The sequence below is a fragment of the Rhinoraja longicauda genome, chromosome 9, assembly GCF_053455715.1.
Source record: "Rhinoraja longicauda isolate Sanriku21f chromosome 9, sRhiLon1.1, whole genome shotgun sequence".
Classification (NCBI taxonomy): Eukaryota; Metazoa; Chordata; class Chondrichthyes; order Rajiformes; family Arhynchobatidae; genus Rhinoraja; species Rhinoraja longicauda.
In genome coordinates, this window is record NC_135961.1 from 12077614 (window position 1) to 12101719 (window position 24106).

Here is a 24106-nt window from a genome sequence, read left to right on the forward strand (position 1 = left end):
ATGGCAGTGCTGGCTCGAAGGGTCGAATGGCCTACTCCTGCATCTATTTTCTATAAACAGCATGGAAACAGGCCCTTCAGCCCTACTTGTCCTTGCTGACCAAGTTGGCATCCTGGGCTAGTCCCATTTGCCCACATTTATACCATATCACTTTAAACCAGGAAAGACTATGGTCCCAACCTATTTTAAGCCCCAAACATGCATACGCATTGAGATAGAACTAATCGGTGACACATACCAGCTTAGAAATACGGGTTGCCACGGATATACTAGCAGGACATTCAGAAACATTGAAATTAATCACAACAACGCGTTTTTTGTACAATCAAGAATGATGGCGTAATAATCCAAAGTTTTATTGCTGTTACCTTCAGGTAATGTTTCACTCCAACCAGTTTCATTTTTCTAACAAACGACTCAACGTCGTCGATAGAGCTGTTGGGATGATGCTGAAGTATTGTGGGCCCCAGCCTCCAAATTGCCTAAAGTATCACCAGGGAGCATAATTAATCAGATGCAATCTTACACATATAATGCTCCCTTTACTGAAGAGTCTTAATTGCAAACGTCAAAGCTTTCAAAGATAGTAACAAGGTGTTCAATGCAAGGAAGCAAAAGCTGCAATTCCAAGATGCGGCTCAAGTTAAACCCAGGAATTAACCCAGGCTTACATTCTATTTCAATTTCCCAGTGGCACACCAATCCCACAAACAATACGTTATTTAAGAAAACCACAAATTAGTACAGCCAAAAATAGTAAGTATCAATTCCCTTCAAATAACCGTAAACTTTCAGAGATATTTGATTAAGATGACAAAATGTGTAACCCCCATATTACAAATGGGCAGCATTCCCAGAAACTATTTTCTCTTGCGCAAACCACTTTTCCTCACTGTATCCAAAGTAAGCGGAGATGGGTTCCTGCAGGTTGGTTTTCTGTCATATTAAACCACTGATGGTATCTCAGAGTGCAACAATGCAAGTCTCTTAATGCAAGGCATTGCCTCTGATGTGCAAGGCCCATGGATTAGGATAAGGTTTGGGAAGTGAGGACATCAGGAAAGGGATTGAACTTGATGGTCGGGGTTCACAGGAGAAAAGTGTTGTGGGGGAATTCTGGAGGGTAATGGGTTGAAAGGTGGTGACTTTGCGGAAGTGAAGGTTGAGCGATTACTTTAAGGAACCGGCTTTGATGACCGTTCCTCATTATGTAGCTCCTCAGGGAAAATGCCTCACCGACGAAGACCACTAATCTCAGAGATGTCTGTTTGCACGACCTCAGACTGGAGAGGGTGAAGCAAAATGAGGGATTCAGCTATGATAGTGTAAGAAAATAACTGCAGATGCTGGTACAAATCGAAGGTATTTATTCACAAAATGCTGGTGTAACTCAGCAGGGCAGGCAGCATCTCAGGAGAGAAGGAATGGGTGACGTTTCGGGTCGAGACCCTTCTTCAGCTATGATTGTCAACCCAATGATTAGTAAACCCATACTAGGGGTTATGGGGAGAAGGCAGGAGAATGGGGTTAGGAGGGAGATAGATCAGCCATGATTGAATGGCAGAGTAGGCTTGATAGGCCGAATGGCCTAATTCTGCTCCTATCACTTATAGACAATAGGTACAGGAGTAGGCCATTCGGCCCTTCGAGCCAGCACCGCCATTCAATGTGATCATGGCCGATCATCCACAATCAGTACCCTGTTCCTGCCCTCTCCCCATACCCCCTGACTCCGCTATCATTATGACCTTATAACATGGTGAATGCATATCAAAATCTTACTGCCCCACAATACTGATGGACAAAAAATAAAAATTGTTCCTCAATTTTTGGTTGTTTCCGCAATGTTTTGTGCTGATTTTTTTCTTCCTTAATCCCATAAGAGTGAATTTTACTCCGTATTTCATATATCTGGTAGCGCTGTGAATACCAATGAGTCTCCTTTGCCTGAATGGCGATAAAGCAGAGGTTGCATGAATTTGGAGAGGATAAAGTGAACACTTTACAGCAAGGATGAGTGTTTGAAGACTAGTTCTGAATGCTAGATTATCAACTTCTCTGGAAATGAACATAATTCCTATAACCTAGTGTGGCTTTCTCATAGAATTGTTTGCAACAATCATTGTTAGAGGCACAAATTGCCAATCACGTGAACATTTTTATTCCCCCTACCAGCGCGTTCTCACCCTGCGATCACAGTCAATTCAATTTAAATTTGCAGCAAATATTGCTGGAGTACTGGTGGGTCAATGATTGAAAATATCTCATCTGAAAATCTTAAGATTTTGAATTAAATCTAATTCCAGATTTTTTTTAAAATCCGATCAGTGAAGATGACCAAGAGGTCATCGGATTGCTGTAAAAACCCAATTAGTTCACCGCTGGTTATTTTAGGATGGAAACAGCATCCTAACTACTGCTTTACATGTGACTTTGACAAATGCTATTGACCCTTAAGGTGTGTAGGAAAACAACTGCAGATGCTGGTACAAATCGAAGGTATCACAAAATGCTGGAGTACTCAGCAGGTCAGGCAGCGTCTAGGAGAGAAGGGTCTCGACCCGAAACGTCACCCATGGTGATTAGCAAGCAGTTTACACCCAGGAGACCCTTTTCCAGATCTACATCAGAGACAGCACACATTTAAAATGCTGACAGGCGATTAGGGTAGTTCAATTTTCATAATGTTCCTGGATGCTCTTTACCTCGCAGGCAGAACTTTGAAATCTCGGTGAGGGGTCTTCTAAGCTCTGGAAATATTTTGTCATCAGTTCTGCTGCCGTCTGCCAGTCGTGATTTAACACAGCGTTGCAAATCTGCTTCAGGCAGGCATTGGCCGTTTTCCGGAAGCCACTCTCCATTCCATCTTTGAGACCTACATATTAGAAGTGTGGTTAAAAGCTGCACTATCTTTTTGAGAGCTTAACACAGAGCTGAAAGCACACCAACTGAATTTTACTGTTGACACCAATAATTTCTTAAATTACTACAGTCGGCTATTATTTATTGCATTGTTAAATTTTTGGGGCTCAGATATTTTTCATGCTTCGCATCAGTGGCGCTTTGCGCCCCGAATCACTGCACAGAGATCACCCAGAAACACTTTTGCTGCAATAACCCTCCAGCTTTTACAGGAACTGTTCAACTTTAAGCTACAAAATGTAAAATTATATCGAAAAGAGTCAGAACTGTGGATTTTGCTCGCTGACACTTTCACATATTGAGCACTAGAATAGCAGTGTAGGAAATCAGAGAACATAATTTATATTTAATCTTAGATGATGAAATGAAATTTGGTGATTTTCAACTAAATGCTGAAAACACTGCCATGTTTTTTTAATCTTGCGCACTTGCTTGCTTTAGTGTTTAACAAGGCACTTTGTGATTTCTAACTAGTTCGTGAGGAGCCAGTAACGATATTAACGTATGGGAAGGAACTGCAGATGCTGGTTTACACCGAAGATAAGACACAGAATGCTGGAGTAACTCACCGGGTCAGGCAGCATCTCTAGAGAAAAGGAATGGGTGATGTTTCAGATCGAGATGGGTTCTTCAGAATGGTCTTGAACCAAAACGTCGTCACCTATTCCTTTTCTGCAAGATGCTGTCTGTCCCGCTGAGGTGTCCAGCATTCTGTGTCTATCTACGATATTAATGTAGTTTGTAAGATTTAAAGGGAGTACTTTTTGTGCAAGATAAAATCCAGTAAAGTCCTATTAAGGATAGCCCAAGGGTCTTCAATGAGGTAGATGGTAGCTCAGGACCTCTCTCTAGTTGGTGGTAGGTCAGTTCAGTTGCCTGATTACAGCTGGGAAGAAACTGTCCCTGAACTGGAGGTGTGCGTTTTCACACTTCTGTACCTCTTGCCTGATGGGAGAGGGGAGAAGAGGGAGTGACCGGGGAGAGACTGGTCCTTGATTATGCAGATGGCCTTGCTGAGGCAGCATGAAATGATGGTGGAAGGGAGGTTGCTTTGCAAGATGGTCAGGGCTGTTTCAGAATTGTGACTCAATTATAATGAAGCTCCAATGATGCAGGATGATATGAGACTCAGAGAGGAACGTGGACCTGGTGAGACTATTGCTTTTGTGCTTGCATGGATTAGAAGTTGGAAGTTTAGAAGAGCTGTTGAAAAACCCTTTGCAAGTTCTGCGGTGCATCGTACCGAGGATGCATACTGCAGCCTTAGTGTACTCGGGTCGAGGGAGTGAATGTTTGGGATAGGTGATGGAGGGGGGAGGAAAGGAGAAAATCAAGCAGACTGCTGTGTCCCGACTGGTGTTCGGCTTCTCGATTTGTTTTTAGGAGCTGCACTCATCCAAGCGAGCAGGGAGAATGTCATCACACTCCTGATTCAAGCCTTCAAGATGCTGAGCAGCTTTAGGAACCCAGGAGGAGACACCGCCACAGAATAATCAGGCAGCATTCAGGTCTACTTTATGAACCACAAAGCATGAGCACTTATTACAGGCAGCACAGCAAAGGCCTACCACAGGGCAGTGTCCTTGCCCCAACGTTGTTCAATATATACACCAATGATGGAATGATGTCCTATTGAAACACTGCAAAGCCCCAAAGTATCGAGGTGTGGTCCTCGATCGCACGTTATCATATCGCCAACATGTTGAGAAAACCGAGGCAAAGGTCAACACCCTGAACAATGTCATAAAAAAACTGGCAAACAGCTCATTTGGAAGTGACCCAACAACAATCCGCACTGCAGCCCCGGCGCTCTGTTTCTCAGTGGCAGAATATGCATGTCCCGTCTGGAGCCGCTGTAAACATGCACACAAGGTGGACTCTGCAGTGAACACTGCCTGCAGGATCATCACAGGACGCCTGAAGCCGACAAAGGTTGAACATCTGTACGAGCTGGCTGGCATCGACGAACCATCTGGAAGACGTGATCAGGCAGCTGCAGTAGAACGCTTCAGTGGGGACACAGACCCCCATCACCCCTTGCACAATCACCACCATGCCAAGAAACACTTGAAGAGTTGGAACAGTTTCATGGAACTAGAGCCAACCGTGCCAGGTACCAAAACCAAACAACAGATGGCACCAGGACACCACCTGCCTTGCACTACCTGGAAAGCCCTAAAACACCTCCGCACTGGAGTGGGACGTTGCGGACTCAACCTGAAGAAGTGGGTCTTCTCGGACTCTGACAAATGCAACTGTGGAGAGGTACAGACAATGGCCCACCTACTGACCTCCGGCGGAGAGACTTGCACTGCGGACGATCTCCGCAGAGGCACAATTGTGGCACTGGCTGTGGCAAAGCGATGGCAGAATGTCGTCTGACAAACGAGCCAAAAATAAAACAGGCAGCACATATGGCAGCAATTGGTAGCACACTTCATCATTCAATAGTCAATCACAAAGCTGTTTATTATATATCAAGCATGATTATTCTAAACTGTTTTGCACAACCCATTAATCACATGCACAGTATTTACTTAGAAATATACACATACGTGTGTGTGTGTATATATATATATATATATATATATATATAAAAGCACATGCACATATATACACACACACATGTATACATACACACACATGGACTTGCACTTAAATGAAGAGTGAATCAAATTCTAAAGCACCAAAACATTAATAGTTTACTGAGATGGTCATACTTTGAAACTGAAGTATACTTGCAGGCAGATGCAAATACATTTCTGGAAGGGAACCGTTGGTCCCAGCTTGCTCCAAGGCAAGAGTTTCTGCCACAAACTCTTCGACCTCATCATCCATCTTCTGCTGATCAACGACGTGCAGCTAGGATAACCTGGGAGACGGACGTTACCTGTAAAGAAGTAGGTACTCAATGTTGAGTCATTAACCAAGTAATGATCAGCAAAAGGCAGGATTGGACTCTTTAAATTGTTCCCAATTCACCAATCCAATGGAATCAGTTGAATGAAAATATACAGACAGCAACAAACAAAAAAAATTCATATTGATCAATCTGAGGATTTAACACCGTTTTGGAAGGGGGAAAATACACCAAACGCTGATAACTATTTATACACAGCCTAATGTTAAAATGAGTTAATGCGTATCACTGAGACCTCACTATCCACACCCACCCACATCTTACAAATATGAAGCAGAACTAACAGTGATACTACTTTGGCATGGTTGGTTGTGGGCTCAGAAACACTCCCCACATCCAGTGCAAAACAAGATGCAGAACTGCTCAATAAGTCAGCAGCCAAGCTGCTCTACCACCATTACTCGGTTACATGCTACATGTTTAGTTTAGTTTAGAGAAACAGGCCCTTTGGCCCATCGAGTCCACGCCAACCTTCATTTACCTGTTCACACTAGTTCTATAAGAAGATAACTGCAGATGCTGGTACAAATCGAAGGTATTTATTCACAAAATGCTGGAGTAACTCAGCAGGTCAGGCAGCATCTCAGGAGAGAAGGAATGGGTGATGTTTCGGGTCGAGACCCTTCTTCAGACTGATGTCAGGGGGGCGGGACAAAGGAAGGATATAGGTGGAGACAGGAAGATAGAGGGAGATCTGGGAAGGAGGAGGGGAAGAGAGGGACAGAGGAACTATCTAAAGTTGGAGAAGTCGATGTTCATACCACTGGGCTGCAAACTGCCCAGGCGAAATATGAGGTGCTGTTCCTCCAATTTCCGGTGGGCCTCACTATGGCACTGGAGGAGGCCCATGACAGAAAGGTCAGACTGGGTATGGGAGGGGGAGTTGAAGTGCTCGGCCACCGGGAGATCAGTTTGGTTCTATGTTCTATGTTCTCCCACTTTCTCATCCGCTCCCTATATACCAGGGGCAATTTTATAGAGGCCTATAGCATCCAAACCATACATCTTTGAGATGTGGAAGGAGGCTGGAGCACCTGGAGGAAACACACGTGGTCACAGGGAGAATGTGCAAACTCCACGCACACAGCACCCGAGGTCAGGATCGAACCCTTGTCTCTGGCGCTGGGAGACAGAAGCTCTACCACTGTGCCGCTTCACTGTACCGCCTCAGTGCATGCTAAGTGCCATCAGATCCTGCCCTGTGGGAGAGCAGCAAGCAGTAACTTAGCTTATCCATACTCTCTCATCCCAACGCCCACCCACAAGCCCAAGTTCAACTGAGAGTTTTCTCCAAAAATCCCAAGACTTTGTAACTTTGATGAATTACCAGAGACTGAATTAAATGAATTCGAGTCTCATGGCCAAGGGAAAGAAAAAAACTGTCCTAACCCAGTCTAATCTGTATGCGACTTATTGTGGTCAACTCTCAAACAGTCTCCCCAGTTCAGGGGCAGCCACGGACTGATAATACAAAGCTGCCATTGCTCACAGTGTTTGGGTGCAACGGGCAAATAAATACCTACATAAGTCTGGGTTCAGAGCTTGCACAAAGAGCTAAAAGGCACTGAAATATTTTCTAGGTTATTTCGGGTGAAAACCGAACGTGAAGAGAAGAATAAAAACTGCTCTCCAGACGAGGCCGTTTTGGTCCCCTGTCGTTCCATGTTCCCAGAGAGAATGTTAAAAGAGGCAAAAATCCAAACTGCAGAGCTGGAGCACCTGGTGGAACACAGCAGGGAAGCTCATCATCTGCACTCCAAACACAGATCACTGTTTCATCAGCTGAACTATTTCAAGTGCTATTTATTACAGTGGATGGTACAATCTTTCAAAGGCAAGATATTAAACTGAGGATTCCCTAGTTCTCTCGGCTGAATGCAAACAGGAGCACAGCACCAGCAGGGAAGTTGTCCCTGACGTTTTGAACAATACTTGTCTCAACTAAATAAATAGCAGTAGGCTATCCAACTCTTCATGCCTGTCCTGCCATAGACAATAGACACAGGAGTAGGCCATTCGGCCCTTTGAGCCAGCACCGCCATTCAATGTGATCATGGCTGATCATTCTCAATCAGTACCCCGTTCCTGCCTTCTCCCCATACCCCCTGACTCCGCTATCATTAAGAGCTCTATCTAGCTCTCTCTTGAATGCATTCAGGGAATTGGCCTCCACTGCCTTCTGAGGTAGAGAATTCCACAGATTCATAACTCTCTGACTGAAAACGTTTTTCCTCATCTCCGTTCTAAATGGCCTACCCCTTATTCTTAAACTGTGGCCCCTGGTTCTGGACTCCCCCAACATTGGGAACATGTTTCCTGCCTCTAATGTGTCCAACCCCTTAATAATCTTATACGTTTCGATAAGATCTCCTCTCATCCTTCTAAATTCCAGTGTATTCAAGCCTAGTCGCTCCAGTCTTTCAACATATGACAGTCCTGCCATTCCGGGAATTAACCTAGTAAACATAACCTAGTAAAGCACGCCCTCAATAGCAAGAATATCCTTCCTCAAATTTGGAGACCAAAACTGCACACAGTACTCCAGGTGCGGTCTCACTAGGGCCCTGTACAACTGCAGAAGGACCTCTTTGCTCCTATACTCAACTCCTCTTGTTATGAAGGCCAACATACCATTGGCTTTCTTCACTGCCTGCTGTACCTGCATGCTTCCTTTCAGTGACTGATACACTAGGACACCCAGATCTCGTTGTACGTCCCCTTTTCCTAACTTGACACCATTCAGATAATAATTGCCTTCCTATTCTTACCACCAAAGTGGATAACCTCACACTTATCCACATTAAACTGCATCTGCCATGCATCCGCCCACTCACACAACCTGTCCAAGTCACCCTGCAACCTCATAGCATCTTCCTCACAGTTCACACTACCACCCAGCTTTGTATCATCTGCAAATTTGCTAATGGTACTTTTAATCTCTTCATCCAAGCCATCTAGTGAGATCATGTCTGTTGTACCTTGGAGCTACTTTCCTGCACTAATCTTTTTAATATCACTCAACCACCAATTTTACCAGGTCATTATTTTACTGCTGTTTGAGGGAGTTTGTTGCATGTCAAGTCAGCAGTGACTATAACATTACAACAATATCTGTGATTCAATGACTACTTCAATATCAATTAAAGGGACAACTTAAAGCTGTGAAAGTTGCTTTGTAAATCCAAGTCAGTAAAAATGCATAATACCTGTTCCTGTAACATAAAGTAATAATGAGAATTACTTTGAGATCTAATGACAGCAAAAAGTATTTAAAAGTTTCCTCAACAACTGTTAAAGTGATGGACAGTCAAATCCTTAACTTATCAATACAAAGCTACAAAGTCAACAGAGGAACTACAGATACTGGTTTACACTGTAGACACAAAAAGCTGGAGTAACTCAGCGGGTCAGGCAGCATCTCTGGAGAAAAGGAATAGATGACATTTCAGATCGGGTCATAGAGCTTGCATAGAGCTTTTTACCCAGGATAGGGGAATAAAGAACCAGAGGAAGTAGGTTTAAGATGAGTGAGTAAAAATTTAAATCGAGGATGGTGAGTTAACAGAACGACCTGGCAGAGGAGGTATTTGAGGCAGGTACTATAACAACGTTTAAAACATTTGGACAAGTACATGGATAGGAAAGGTTTAGAGGGATATAAGCCAAATGCAGGCAGGTGGGGCATCCTGGTCAGCATGGGCAAGTTGAGCCAAAGGCCCAGTTTCCATGTTGTTTGACTCCACGACACGTTATGTGGAGCCGAAACACCAAGATTGACCAGACTGTTTCCACAACTTCAGATCATCCTTGTACATCCAGTACAATAACGGGAATACCCTGTGAAATTTTCTCCATTTAAAATTTTACATTGCAAAACACAATTTTAAAAGCAGAGATTGACAGATTCTTGATTAGTAAGTGTCAAGGGTTATGGGAAGACAGGAGAATGGGGTAGAGGAAATATAGATCAGCTACGATTGAATGGCGGAGTAAAACTCGATGGGCCGAATGGCCTGATTCTGCTCTTATGACTTTTGAAGTTACGAAGTCACAATCATCAGACTTTCCAAGGAATCAACCTATTTAAATAACAAAGATAGACACTAAATGCTGGAGTACCTCCGCTGAGTTACTGCAGCGTTTTTGTCTATCTTTGGTAATAACCAGCAACTGCAGTTCAGTTTGATTATATATAAATATAGCAAGCTGTTGAGGAACTTATGCGCGTTTGGGCTCCGTCCTGTTACCCTGGTGTTGTGCAGAGGGTGTGGGAGGGCTGCAGAGATCCCTGATGTCCTGGTGTCCAGTCTCCAGTCTGCAGTGTCCAGTCTGCAATTTCCAGTCTGCAGTCTCCAGTGCCCGGTGTCCAGTCCCCAGTGTCCAGTCTGCAGTGTCCAGTGCCCAGTCTCCAGTGCCCAGTCTGCAGTCTCCAGTGTCCAGTTTACAATCTCCAGTGCCCAGTCTGCAATCTCCAGTGTCCAGTGTGCAATCTCCAGTCTGCAGTGCCCACTCTCCAGTGTCCAGTGCCCAGTCGCCAGTCTGCAATGTCCAGTGTCCAGTGCACGGCTCCCGGGCCACGTTCCAACATGCAGACTGAAACTGCTTCCGGAGTCACTGCGTGTGCCCTAAATATCGCTGTCAACAACACAAAAACGCTTCAAATCCTGCGTACTTTGCCCATTGAGCAACGGCTGCAATGGTAACTCGAGCATGCATTCCGTGGTTCACTCCTACTCCTCCTCCTGCCGCTGCCCCGCACAGCAGGGATGCGAGGTCGGGGCTTGGAGTCGCAGCCCGGCCAATACTTCCTGGTAGTGAGTGCATGCATGTTTGTGTGCGTGCGTGAGTGAGTGCGTGCGTGCGTGAGTGAGTGCGTGCGTGAGCGAGCGAGTGCGTGCGCGAGCGAGTGCGTGCGTGCGTGAGTGAGTGCGTGCGTGCAGCACGGTCGCCACCTGCTGTTCAGCGCCGGTACCACTTCTTGTATCATTCAGCTCACAAAGCTCATTCCTCACACAACCCCAACTAAACCACGTGGAATTGAGCACGCGTTTGTTTTCAAGAGCGGACAATGTCTAACAATCTCACTCAACGGTAAAAAGGACAGGACATGCACTAACACTGTGGGTCTGTGCAGGAAGGAACTGTGTTGGTTTAAACCCAAGATAGACACAACAAAGCTGGAGCGACTTAGCGGGACAGGCGGCAGCAGCAGCAGCAGCAGCAGCGGCAGCAGCAGCGTCTCTGCAGAGAAGGAATGGGCAGACCAGAGAGACTAGAGGAGCACGATGGCCCACTCCGCCGGTGAAGCACGAAAAGGCCGCCATTTTAGTAAGCAAACCCCGCCTCTCAATAGTCAATAGTCGTTTATTTGTTACATACACATAAATGTGCAGTGAAATGAAACATTACCCGCAGTTGAACAATAAGACCAATAAGAATAATCAATAAAAAAATGCAATAACACATACAATCACAACTAACACCAAACAAAAAGAAACATCCATCACAGTGAGTCTCCTCCAGTCCCTCCTCACTGTGATGGAAGGCCAAAATGTATTTTTTCTCTTCCCTGCCGTCTTCTCCCGCGGTCAGGCTGTTGGAGTTGCCACGTCGGGGCGGTCGGGGCTCCCGATATTGAAGCCCCTGCTGGGCGGTGAAAATCCCGCGGCCTATTTCAGGCCGCGCCGGACGGTGAAAGGTCTGCGGCGGGCCGACCAAAGCCCCGCGATTCGGGGCGGGCGAACACGCTGCCTCTGCCGCTGATGGAGCTCCCGATGTCGGCCCCCACCCAGGGGCCTGCGGGCTTCCGACATCCACGCGGCCCGCGCCGGAGCCTCCGGAGACGAGTCGCAGCCGCTCCCGCAGCATCCGCAGGCAGCCAGCGCCGCAGGTGGTGAGTCCGGGCCACGGGCTCTGCGAACCAGAGCCCCAGGTGGTCCCAGGTGCATGGCCGGTGGTGGTAGGCCACAACGGGAACGGAGACACGACACAGAAACAAAGGTCGCGTCTCCGTTCGGGAGAGAGAATTTTACAGTACCCGTTCCCTCCCCACCCCCCCCCTCCCCCAAACATAACATACAAACCCTACACCATATTAAAACTACAATTCAGACAAAAACAACAAAAAACACAAAAGACAGACGGACTGCAGGCAAGCCGCAGCTGCGACGGCAGCGCTGGCTCCTCCTCGTGCTTCTCGGACGCCCCACGCTTCAATTGTGAAGTAAAGATGCGGGAGAAACGGCGCAGCTCCTGCGGGCCTGGTGACCAAAGGACAAGGTGGCGTGAGCAGTGTAACCAGTGCTGAGGGAACAGTGTGTGTAGTGAGACCATTATCATGCAGAATGTATCTCATCCATCAACTCACATTTTTTTGTTCTTTTTCTTTTTAACATTTAAAAGCTTAATTTCTCAGATTTTATTATTTCTTACTGTTTCTGTCCATTTCCCCCCATCCATCCTCCCCAGCCCCCTCTTTTGTGCAGTTTCCCTCAAACACACACTTTGCACAAATGTGACTTATTATTATAAACATATATTGTGCAGTCTCCCTTGTATTGCTCAAACACACACTTTGCACAAATTTAACTTATTATATATATATATATATATATATATATATATATAAATGTGTGTTTGTGTGCGAGAGGCAAGATAGAGATAAATAGATCTCAGTTCCTTCTCATGGATCTGAAGCAACTTTAATTTAAATCAACGCTCTATTTCTCTCCATCTTATTTTTCACATGCTGTACATAAACCATAAAAGTGATTTGACCTTTATGGTTTATGTTTATGCATATATATATATACGCATAATATATATATATACACACACCCACACCCACACACATATATATAGTTTCTTGTGATTTCCTCTAATTATTTGTTTAGCAACCTTTTTCTTTCAATCTCTCTCTCTCTATATATATATATATATCATCAGTCATGCACACACTTCGTAGCACATGGTTCTACCGATCATGATCGTTGTTCTCACATTCATTTCATTAAGGCCTACCCATACACATCCACGATCAGTGATATCAAACTCATTTCCAGAAATCCTAATATTGTGAATAAAATAACTATGAACACATGTCAAGATATTTTTTCATTCTTTTCATTCTATAATAATATAATGCATACATACACTGATACAGAAGTGCTAGCTTTAGACATGAATAATGTACATTGCTACCATAGTTTAGTTTTGAACTTAACATATAATTGAGGGGGTTGGTGCAATATAGTGCTAACCCTCACTTTTGTGAAAAATGAGTTACATGCATTAACACAATCCTTACCCACTACCCGACAACCTGTAAAAAAAATCATATTTAAATTCAACCGATAGGTTGGTCAAATAACATAGGCATCTTTTTTTTTAGATTTATGGATTTGTCAAATGTGAATAACTCATAACGACACATTTGCGGGTTAGCAGTATATTGCACCAACCCCCTCAATTTTAAATCATTCAAAAAAGAACTTCATAAACAAGGATAACATTTTTTATTTCTGTAATTCATGGTAAGATTGACATCATTTTGTGTGTGAGATATACAGGGTTGCACTGTTTTGCATATCAGCTAACCAATGAAAAGATCAGGTCCTGATTTATACCAGCTCTTCACCTCCCCCCCCCCTCCCCTTGTCTGAAGAAGGGTCCCAACCTGAAACATCACCCATCCTTTTTCTCCAGAGATGCTGCCTGACCCGGTGATTTACTCCACCACTGTGTCTATTTGAATTGGATTCATGCTTCTGCACCACGTCATTTTAGTGGCTGTCAACGGTTTTTAACTAATCAATTCACCAATTCAATTTTTCTTGGCTCTAAGTATAAAGTTAAATGTCTTTTCAATTATATTGTGGAAACAGTATTCTATTGTTTGCAAATGCCTAATCTCTGCTTCCATGACTTTTTAAAATAAACCAAAAAGAGGTACAGCTCGTGGAGGAGAAATTAAAATTAACAGAGAGAGCAAAGAAGAACTTCATTAAATATGATCAATTGGCCTGATACAGACAGAGTGGATCTCTAGTGCAAATGTTCAATCAGTAACATCCAAAGTTTAAAGATCACGAAGCAGCACCTTTTCAAGAAATAGTTATAAATGTCAACTGTCAACTTATCCAAGAAGTAGAACAAAAATAATTGTTTGCAAACATTTTATATACGAAGAAATCGCAGAGAGTTGTGAACACTGCCCAGTCTAGCACACAGAATCAGCTTCCTAAAATGGGGCTGAAATTTGCCCATGACCTACTATGGTTTTTAGGGTCAAGTGGTCTATCTAGCTCCTCTATTATCTTTGGACTGCACTGATACAGTGTTCGATATGAAATCAACGCCCTAAAGTATCGATCCAATGAAATACTTTTGAAGTGCAATGGCTAAACCAACACTAACAAAATATATCAGATAATTTGCGCACATTCAAAAGACAATATTGTACATCCGATGGTGCATCATTCCCTTAGTACCACCCCTTCCGTTTGTCACTGTCATATCCCTCCATCAGCTCATTGTTGCATAAATTCAACTATATTTACTTACCATTTCCAAACACCCGCTTCTATCTCGCAGAGCCACCCCTTCTCTCTCAGTGCACCCTCCCATAAGGCCACTTCCCATCTCGTACATTCTTAACTAATCACAACCACCTGACTTATGACTTCTGCCCATAAGAAAACTTTCTCACAACTCAATTCCAAGACACGTTAGGGGCCTGTCACACTTAGACGATTTTTTAGGCGACTGCCGGCGATCGTCATGGCCATAGCAGGTCGCTGAAAAAACGGCGACTGGACCCCCCCTAAGACAAGCTACAACAACCTACCACCTAGTCGACGTCAAGCTATGGCAAGCTACCGACAACCGGCGACCCAATCGCCGCGAGTAGGACGTCCTCCTATGACTGCACCTACAACCACACAGGCGACAACCTACGACAACTGAAGTCAACCTACGTCCACCCGCGACAAGCTACGACCCTGTCGGCAACAACTGAAGACAATTGACCTCATTTTCGCCTCCGGTTTTGACGCTGGTACCTACTGCCGGTTGACGTAGGTAGTCGCCAATGGAATTCACCGGTCAGCACCGGCGACAACCTACGTCACCTGGCAACAACCTGGCGACAACAGCACCCACGTCAGGAGACGTCAAGCTACGCTCATTGGCGTCACACCCACTGTCACCCACTTTTCAGCATTCTGAAAATCCAGTGGCGACCAGAAAGACGCCACGACTCTTTGGAGACGACTCACGACCATACAGGTGACACCCCAGCGACCATGTGGCGACAGCCTAGTCGCCTGTAGTCGCCTAGAAAATCGCCTAGGTTGGACAGGCCCTTTAGATCTTCCAAAACTCAACCCACAAATGCGAAGATGTCTTGCAGCTGTTCTATCATGCCCTCAAATTTTTGTTTAGATTTTTTTTAGATTTAGAGATACAGCGCGGAAACAGGCCCTTCAGCCCACCGGGTCCGCGCCGCCCAGCGATCCCCACACATTAACACTATCCTACACACACTAGGGACAATTTTTACATATTACCCAGTCAATTAACCTACATACCTGTACGTCTTTGGAGTGTGGGAGGAAACCGAAGATCTCGGAGAAAACCCACGCAGGTCACGGGGAGAACGTACAAACTCCATACAGACGGCACCCGTAGTCAGGATCGAACCTGAGTCTCCGGCGCTGCATTCGCTGTAAGGCAGCAACTCAAACGCTGCGCCACCGTGCCGGTATATTTCACCCAAGTGAAATATCTAATTTCTCAAATCATGGACATTCCTCTTATAGTGATTTCCATTTCCCTTTCCTTGAATTCAAGTGATGCACATTTTCACCCACCCACCCTTATTTAACCCAACTAAAATGTGTTACACTGGAAACAATATCTCTGGTTGATGACCAGCCTCAGTGTTTTTTTCTGTAACGATGATTTCGTTTTTAGTTTAGTTTCGGCCTGTTTCCCTAAACTAAACTAAACCCTCTGGGTGAAATGACATTTTCTTCGATCTCCAATATTCTTGCTATGAATTACTTCCAATTGATGCACGCTGTTTTTTAATCCCTATGCTAAACTAAATGAGCTGTTCTTGCCCACTCCATCCAGGTCCCTTAATTGATCATCTTTATCCTCACTATTCCAAAGCATATAAGCCCTACTCAACCAATCATTCCTCGTAATTAATTTATTTGACACTTTGCAACATCCTCAGAATTCTCCTCTGCAGTCTCTCTGAAGCAGTCACGCCTTATCTACAATATGACGATCAGAACTGTATGCAGTGTTCAAGCTGAGGCCTAATAAACAATTATGGGAATTTTATTCCATCAAATAGTGTTTTCTAGTTCATCCGCACTAAACTACTTTTTAGCACAGTAAAATTAGAAATGGAAAATTGGAACCTTTACTCTTTTTCTTCTTTGTTCTTCATAGAATATACAACATTGAGCAGTGCAGGACTGGAATAGGCCCTTTGGCCCACAATGTCCGGCAGAACATGATACCAAGTTAACCTAATCTTGTATGCCTGCATGTGATCGCTAACTTTTTTAGGTACGTGAAGAGGAAAAAAATAGTCAAGGCAAATGTGGGTCCCTTGAAGACAGAAGCAGGGGAATTTATTATGGAGAACAAAGAAATGGCAGACGAGTTAAACCGTTACTTTGGATCTGTCTTCACTGAGGAAGATACACACAATCTCCCAAATGTTCTAGGGGCCGGAGAACCTAGGGTGATGGAGGAACTGAAGGAAATCCACATTATGCAGGAAATGGTTTTGGGTAGACTGATGGGACTGAAGGCTGATAAATCCCCAGGGCCTGATGGTCTGCATCCCAGGGTGCTTAAGGAGGTGGCTCTAGAAATAGTGGAAGCATTGAAGATCATTTTTCAATGTTCTATAGATTCAGGATCAGTTCCTGTGGATTGGAGGATAGCAAATGTTATCCCACTTTTTAAGAAAGGAGGGAGAGAGAAAACGGGTAATTATAGACCAGTTAGTCTGACATCAGTGGTGGGGAAGATGCTGGAGTCAATTATAAAAGTCGAAATTGCTGAGCATTTGGATAGCGGTAACAGGATCATTCCGAGTCAGCATGGATTTACGAAGGGGAAATCATGCTTGACAAATCTACTGGAATGTTTTGAGGATGTAACTAGGAAAATTGACAGGGGAGAGTCAGTGGATGTGGTGTACCTCCACTTTCAGAAAGCCTTCGACAAGGTCCCACATAGGAGATTAGTGGGCAAAATTAGAGCACATGGTATTGGGGGTAGGGTACTGACATGGATAGAAAATTGGTTGACAGACAGAAAGCAAAGAGTGGGGATAAATGGGTCCCTTTCGGAATGGCAGGCAGTGACCAGTGGGGTACCGCAAGGTTCGGTGCTGGGACCCCAGCTATTTACGATATACATTAATGACTTAGATGAAGGGATTAAAAGTACCATTAGCAAATTTGCAGATGATACTAAGCTGGGGGGTAGTGTGAATTGTGAGGAAGATGCAATAAGGCTGCAGGGTGACTTGGACAGGTTGTGTGAGTGGGCGGATACATGGCAGATGCAGTTTAATGTAGATAAGTGTGAGGTTATTCACTTTGGAAATAAGAATAGAAAGGCAGATTATTATCTGAATGGTGTCAAGTTAGGAAGAGGGGATGTTCAACGAGATCTGGGTGTCCTAGTGCATCAGTCACTGAAAGGAAGCATGCAGGTACAGCAGGCAGTGAAGAAAGCCAATGGAATGTAGGCCTTCATAACAAGAGGAGTTGAGTATAGGAGCAAAGAGGTCCTTCTACAGTTGTACCGGGCCCTGGTGAGACCGCACCTGGAGTACTGTGTGCAGTTTTGGTCTCCAAATTTGAGGAAGGATATTCTTGCTATTGAGGGCGTGCAGCGTAGGTTCACTAGGTTAATTCCCGGAATGGTGGGACTGTCGTATGTTGAAAGGCTGGAGCAATTAGGCTTGTATACACTGGAATTTAGAAGGATGAGGGGGGATCTTATTGAAACATATAAGATAATTAGGGGATTGGACACAGTAGAGGCAGGAAACATGTTCCCAATGTTGGGGGAGTCCAGAACAAGGGGCCACAGTTTAAGAATAAGGGGTAGGCCATTTAGAACGGAGATGAAGAAGAACTTTTTCAGTCAGAGAGTGGTGAAGGTGTGGAATTCTCTGCCTCAGAAGGCAGTGGAGGCCAGTTCGTTGGATGCTTTCAAGAGAGAGCTGGATAGAGCTCTTAAGGATAGCGGAGTGAGGGGGTATGGGGAGAAGGCAGGAACGGGGTACTGATTGAGAGTGATCAGCCATGATCGCATTAAATGGCGGTGCTGGCTCGAAGGGCTGAATGGCCTACTCCTGCACCTATTGTCTATTGTCTATTGTCTAACCCTCCATTTCGTGTACATCCATATGCCAATCTAAAAGCCCCTTAAATACCACCATCTGCTTTCTTCATTACATTTGACAGCACGTTTCAGGCAACCACCACTCTGTGTAAAAGGTTGCCCCACGCATCTCCTTTAAAGTTTCCTCTTCAGACCTTCCATTCTTTGACATTTTCACTGTGGGAAAAAGATTCTGACAGTCAACTCTATTTATTCTGCTCATAAATTGATAAACTTCTGTTAAGTCTCCACTCAATCGCTGGTGCTCCAGAGAACCCAATCCAAGTTTGTCCTACTCTCCTTATAGGTAATATTCTCCAATCAGGATAACATTCTGGTAAACTTCTTCTGCACCCTCTACAAATATCCTTCTTGTAATGAGAACTGCACCCAATACTCCAAATGCAGCCCACCAAAGTCTTATAAAGCAGAAGCATGTCTTCCTGACTCTTATAAGCTATCCCCCGATCATTGAAGCATAACATATGCCTCCTTTACCACTCCTGTTCTAGAGCTATGTTAAATTTAACCGAGTTATGATCCACCAGCACAAAATGTTTTCCCACTGATACTCCTCCCATCTAAAATGAAAACCAGGATCGCACCCACCATGCAGGTTAGGCGTTCAGTGTCCTCCATACCTTTTCCATTGACTGTACCCCCATCAACACTGGACTATTGAAATCTCTCATTGTCATTACCTTAATAATTTTACACTTTTCAGAAATTTGTACGTTCATTTGCTCTTCAATTTCCTTTGGATGATTTGGATGGGCTACACCACACAACCAACACTGTGATTACACCATTATTGCCCTTTAGTTCAACTCAGACAGGTTTCTTTGATGATTTTTCCAGCATTAATATCCCTTCTCAAAATTGCGATTGTTTCTCAAACTCAATCTTGTCATCTTTTCTTTAATTGGCTCTATCTTGTATAAACTTTAAGGAGCCATTCCTGCCCCTCTTAAAGCAGTTTCCATAGTATTTTCAATAATGTATTACCGTGAGTCTGTCAATGTCTACAGTTCAGTCTGCTTTATGCACTTCTTGCATTTAGCTTTTTAATCATCCAGCATAGTCTCCTGTTTCCCATTTTTAGTTTGCCTTGCCTACTAAATTCTCCCACTAATTTTCTGCCTTGCATTTACAGATCTGCTTTCCTCCTTTCTGAATCATTGTTCAGTATTTCACTCTTATGGTAAACCAGTTTAACATCTCACCCACCAGCAAACTTAGCTGCAATGAGGTTGGTTCTGGCCTTGTTGAGGTGCTACCCATCTAGCCTGCACAGGTCCCACCTTCTGCATAACATTTCTCCAGCTACATGATTGGTGCCCAGTTTACTCCATTGGGAGTAATCCAGAGATTATTACTTTTGAGGTACTGCTTTCTTACCTTTCCCTCACTCTGTGAATGTTGCTTGCAAGGACCTCAATGCAGGACCTCATTGCATTTTCTACCTAAGTCATGATTTTAATGTGGACAATGACCTCTGGTGGTTTCTCCCGTGGCAGAATTTAACTGCTCAGTCACATTATTGAGGGGGGATCTTATAGAAACTTACAAAATTCTTAAGGGGTTGGACAGGCTAGATGCGGGAAGATTGTTCCCGATGTTGGGGAAGTCCAGAACAAGGGGTCACAGTTTAAGGATAAGGGGGAAGTCTCTCAGCAGGTCAGGCAGCATCTCGGGAGAGAAGGAATGGGTGATGTTTCGGGTCGAGACCCTTCTTCAGACGTCTGAAGAAGGGTCTCGACCCGAAACGTCACCCATTCCTTCTCTCCCGAGATGCTGCCTGACCTGCTGAGTTACTCCAGCATTTTGTGAATAAATCGATTTGTACCAGCATCTGCAGTTATTTTCTTATACTAAGGGGGAAGTCTTTTAGGACTGAGATGAGAAAGTTTTTTTTCACACAAAGAGTGGTAAATCTGTGGAATTTTCTGCCATAGAAGGTAGTTGAGGCCAGTTCATTGGCTATATTTAAGAGGGAGTTAGATGTGGCCCTTGTGGCTAAAGGGATCAGGGGGTATGGAGAGAAGGCAGGTACGGGATACTGAGTTGGATGATCAGCCATGATCATATTGAATGGCGGTGCAGTGTCGAAGGGCCGAATGGCCTACTCCTGCACCTATTTTCTATGTTTCTATCATTAATCTTGGCTCCACACACCATCTGCAACCACACCAATAACTGCCTGCCCCCCAAATGAAAAATAAAATCATAATTATTGCTTTATTGAACTTTCCACACATACCTGACATCTCATGTTTGCTGTGGACTTATGTGCAACTGCACTCCTCACAGGATCCTTTCTCTTAACCAGAACTGATTATCGGTTAGCAGGACAAACACCCTTGGAGGATTCCCTAACCAGTAGCCTCATCTTTTCTGACTATGTGACAGTCGCCCATTCCTTCTCTATCTTTGGACAGGAAGGAACTGCAGAATGTTGGTTTAATCCAAAGATAAACACAGAAAGTCGGAGTAACTCAGCGGGTCGAACAGCATCTCTGGAGAAAAGGAATTGGTGACATTTCAGGTCGTCTGAAGAAGGGTCTCGACCCGAAACGTCACCTATTCCTTTTCTCCAGAGATGCTGTCTGACCCGCTGAGTTACTCCAGCTTTTTGTGTCTACACTCTCTGTCTTTGCTCTCGTCAGCTGCAAGGTGACCACCTCCTGAAACATGCTATCTACAAGATAGATGCTCAGCCTCATGGATGCATCATAGTGGTGTCAACAGGTGCTTGGATTCCATAACCTGAATTGGAATTCCATAACTTTTCTACATCGGCGAGACCAAACGCAGGCTCGGCGATTGTTTCGCTCAACACCTTCACTCAGTCCACCTTAACCAACCTGATCTCCCGGTGGCTCATCACTTCAACTCCGCATCCCACTCCCACTCCCAGTCTGACCTTTCTGTCATGGGCCTCCTCCATTGTCATAGTGAGGCCCACCGCAAATTGGAGGAACAGCATCTCGTATTTCGCTTGGGCAGCTTACACCCCGGCGGTATGAACATTGATTTCTCTAACTTTAGACAGCTCCTCTGTCCCTCTCTTTCACCTCCCTTTCCCAGTTCTCCCACTGTCTTCCTGTCTCCAACTACATCCTTTCTTTGTCCCGCCCCCTCCCCTGACATCAGTGTGAAGAAGCGTCTCGACCCGAAACGTCACCCATTCCTTCTCCCCTGAGATGCTGCATGACCGGATGAGTTAATCCAGCATTTTGTGATACCTGGATTGCAAGCTCGCCCCAGCTTACAACTTTTCCTGTTCTGTGATTGTCCAGTGTTTCCTGGTGTTTCCGGGAGGCACAGGGTGTACAATGTGCAGATTTGAGGTGCCTTGCCATGCTTCTAGTTTTTAGGTTCCCTTGCTTAACAGATAAAACCCCCAAAAACGTCAAGTACTATTACTATTAAATTATCAATTGCTTTACTTACTCTAATGAAACATTTTATTAAATTCCCAACTCTATAATTAGGATAATAACTTGTTGAAACTCACTAAACCCCAGTTTCTCTCATTGACCTCCCAAACTTGAGATAGACATAAAAAGCTAGAGTAACTCAGCGGGACAGGCAGCATCTGTGGAGAGCAGGAATGGGTGACGTTTCGGGTCGAGACCCTAACCTGCCTGTTTTGCTGCATACATCTAGCTGAATATGAGAACACTCTGATCTCCATATGAACACCGCTGTATGGTTCACATGAACTTTATAAATCTGACTTGTAGAAGTTTATACTATGTTGGAATTATTTTTAGAATTGCAAGAAAAAACTGAAATGCAGAATTTTTAATTCCATCTGCTATATTATTCAAATTAAAGTAGTGTTGTGTGATTATATATACACCAGATGCCAAAGCATGCTTAATTAATGCAAAACCTAGATTTCGTTTAACAGTTAAAATTTCATCGTTATTAGTCACATAATTTTGCAATACTAAACTGTAGTTTAATCAAAATGTGAAAAATACTTGAAACTGTTCACAATTATTTATGGCACATTAAAGGAAATGTGTTGCATTCATAGGAAATGACTTTTTGAATTGCTTAAAGTAGAGACATACCATTATGTTGCAGGGCATGAGTCAAAGAAACTGTGGTGAAATGTGCGTCAGTAATGCTGCATGTCACACCAATCTGCAACATGCACCAAATACACCATGTACTGATAGAGCACGATTTGTCATCTGGTGAATGTTTGCATTTCTCCTAATGACTTTAAATAGTAATTAAGAATAAAGTATTAACTCAAATTAGAATGTGTCACCAGTCGGCAGGTAAAACATTTCTGATCCATTACTTATTTCTGTCTATCGTGAATTGAATACTTTTCTAGTATTTCAAAGACCATGGCAAACTGTAAAGGTAAAAAAATACATTTTATTTAAGGGATAGCATGATGTTTTTAATTAAAGATTATAATTTTTAGGATGTAAATCATACAGTTAGAGCATTCATTCTCTGACAACTTTTCCTGTTCTGTGATTGTCCAGTGCAATCAAGTGTCCTAGTATTTCAAAGACCATGGCAAACTTTAAAGGTAAAAAATACATTTTATTTAAGGGATAACATGATGTTCTTAATTAAAGATTATAATTTTTAGGATGTAAATCATACAGTCAGAGCATTAATTCATTAGTGGATATCTGAAACATTTTGTTAAACTTTGTAATAAAGTGCATAAGATTAAATACGGTTTGCGCTTTACAGTTTAATGATGGACAGCAAATATAATCTTGCCAAGAAATGTGGTGATGGGTGATCGTTCTCTTTAGTTGATTTAGAAAACATTTGGTGCTAAATTAGATCATTGCTGGAGATGGCTGTGGGGTTTGCAAACCATAATTAAGGTGCATTTGTTCAATTGCATGGTGTCACGGACCTGCCTGCCCGCCCATCAACATCATTTATATGTGTGGCCAACACCAACTGTTTTATTCATTAGCATCAGCAGAATGTTCAAAATCATACCTTGCTAAAACCAGTAAAAAATAGCCTTTACATTTGAAAGGGACATGCATTGTGCCTATTGGAGCTGCTACTGACATTTGGGGTAGCACTGAACCACAAAGAGTAGTCTTCCTGAGCAAGAGACTGAGAGCAGACCCCAATGGTTCAAAATACTGTCAAAGTATGGGCAGTGGAAACGTGAAGAGGTATTCTGCACACATGCACAGGGTACCAGAATCTTCCGGGCACACACACGGAAGGCAGTGGAAATAGATAGCTGAAAATAGACACAAAGCATCTCTGGAGAAAAGGAATAGTTCTGAGGAAGAGTCTCAGTCGAAGAACGTCACCTATTCCTTTTCTCCAGAGATGCTGCCTGTCCCACTGAGTTACTCCAGCATTTCATCTCTATCTTGGGTATAAACCAACATTTGCAGTGGCTTCCTACAGGTAGATAGCTGAAAAGTTCATTGATGGATTAGCAGCCTAGTGATCTAGATGTCATATTGTAAGAAGCACCAATGACTCTACATAAGGTGAGGTGAGTGAATGTCATTTGTCAGTGACTTCATTGCTATCCCACCAAAATTAAAAATATTCAATAAATACGCTCAGTGTACCAAGAACTTCTGCCTTCTATCACTTGTAAATTTGTTAGCTGTTCCTGACACACTCTGTACCTTTGCATGCCTCACATTCACATCTGGCAGTTAACGCCACACGAGTGATGAGCGTTTGGCACCACAAGGGTCTACAATCGCTGGAGTTTAGAAAGATGAGGGGAGACCTCATTGAAACGTACCGAATATTGAAAGGCCTGGATAGAGTGGTTGTGGAGAGGATGTTTCCACAAGTGGGGGAGTCTAGGACCAGAGG

The 24106-nt window shown here is 43.9% G+C and overlaps 1 protein-coding gene across 3 annotated transcripts in view; it reads right to left on the reverse strand.

Annotated features, from left to right (window-relative positions):
- taf1a (TATA box binding protein (TBP)-associated factor, RNA polymerase I, A) overlaps window positions 1–10673 on the reverse strand; it is a 30085-nt gene extending 19412 nt beyond the window's left edge. Inside the window, exons 1-4 of one of the 3 annotated variants that reach the window (XM_078404786.1) lie at window positions 10515–10673; window positions 5661–5812; window positions 2706–2875; window positions 369–482 (exon numbers count right to left, since the gene is read on the reverse strand). In XM_078404786.1, the coding sequence (XP_078260912.1) occupies window positions 369–482; window positions 2706–2875; window positions 5661–5760 (384 nt within the window). In that variant the 5' untranslated portion in view covers window positions 5761–5812; window positions 10515–10673. Of the gene's footprint in view, window positions 1–368; window positions 483–2705; window positions 2876–5642; window positions 5813–10089; window positions 10441–10514 lie in introns of those variants that run through there. The other 2 variants (XM_078404785.1, XM_078404784.1) reach the window with 2 other exon arrangements.
- Between the last annotated feature and the right edge of the window lie 13433 nt (window positions 10674–24106).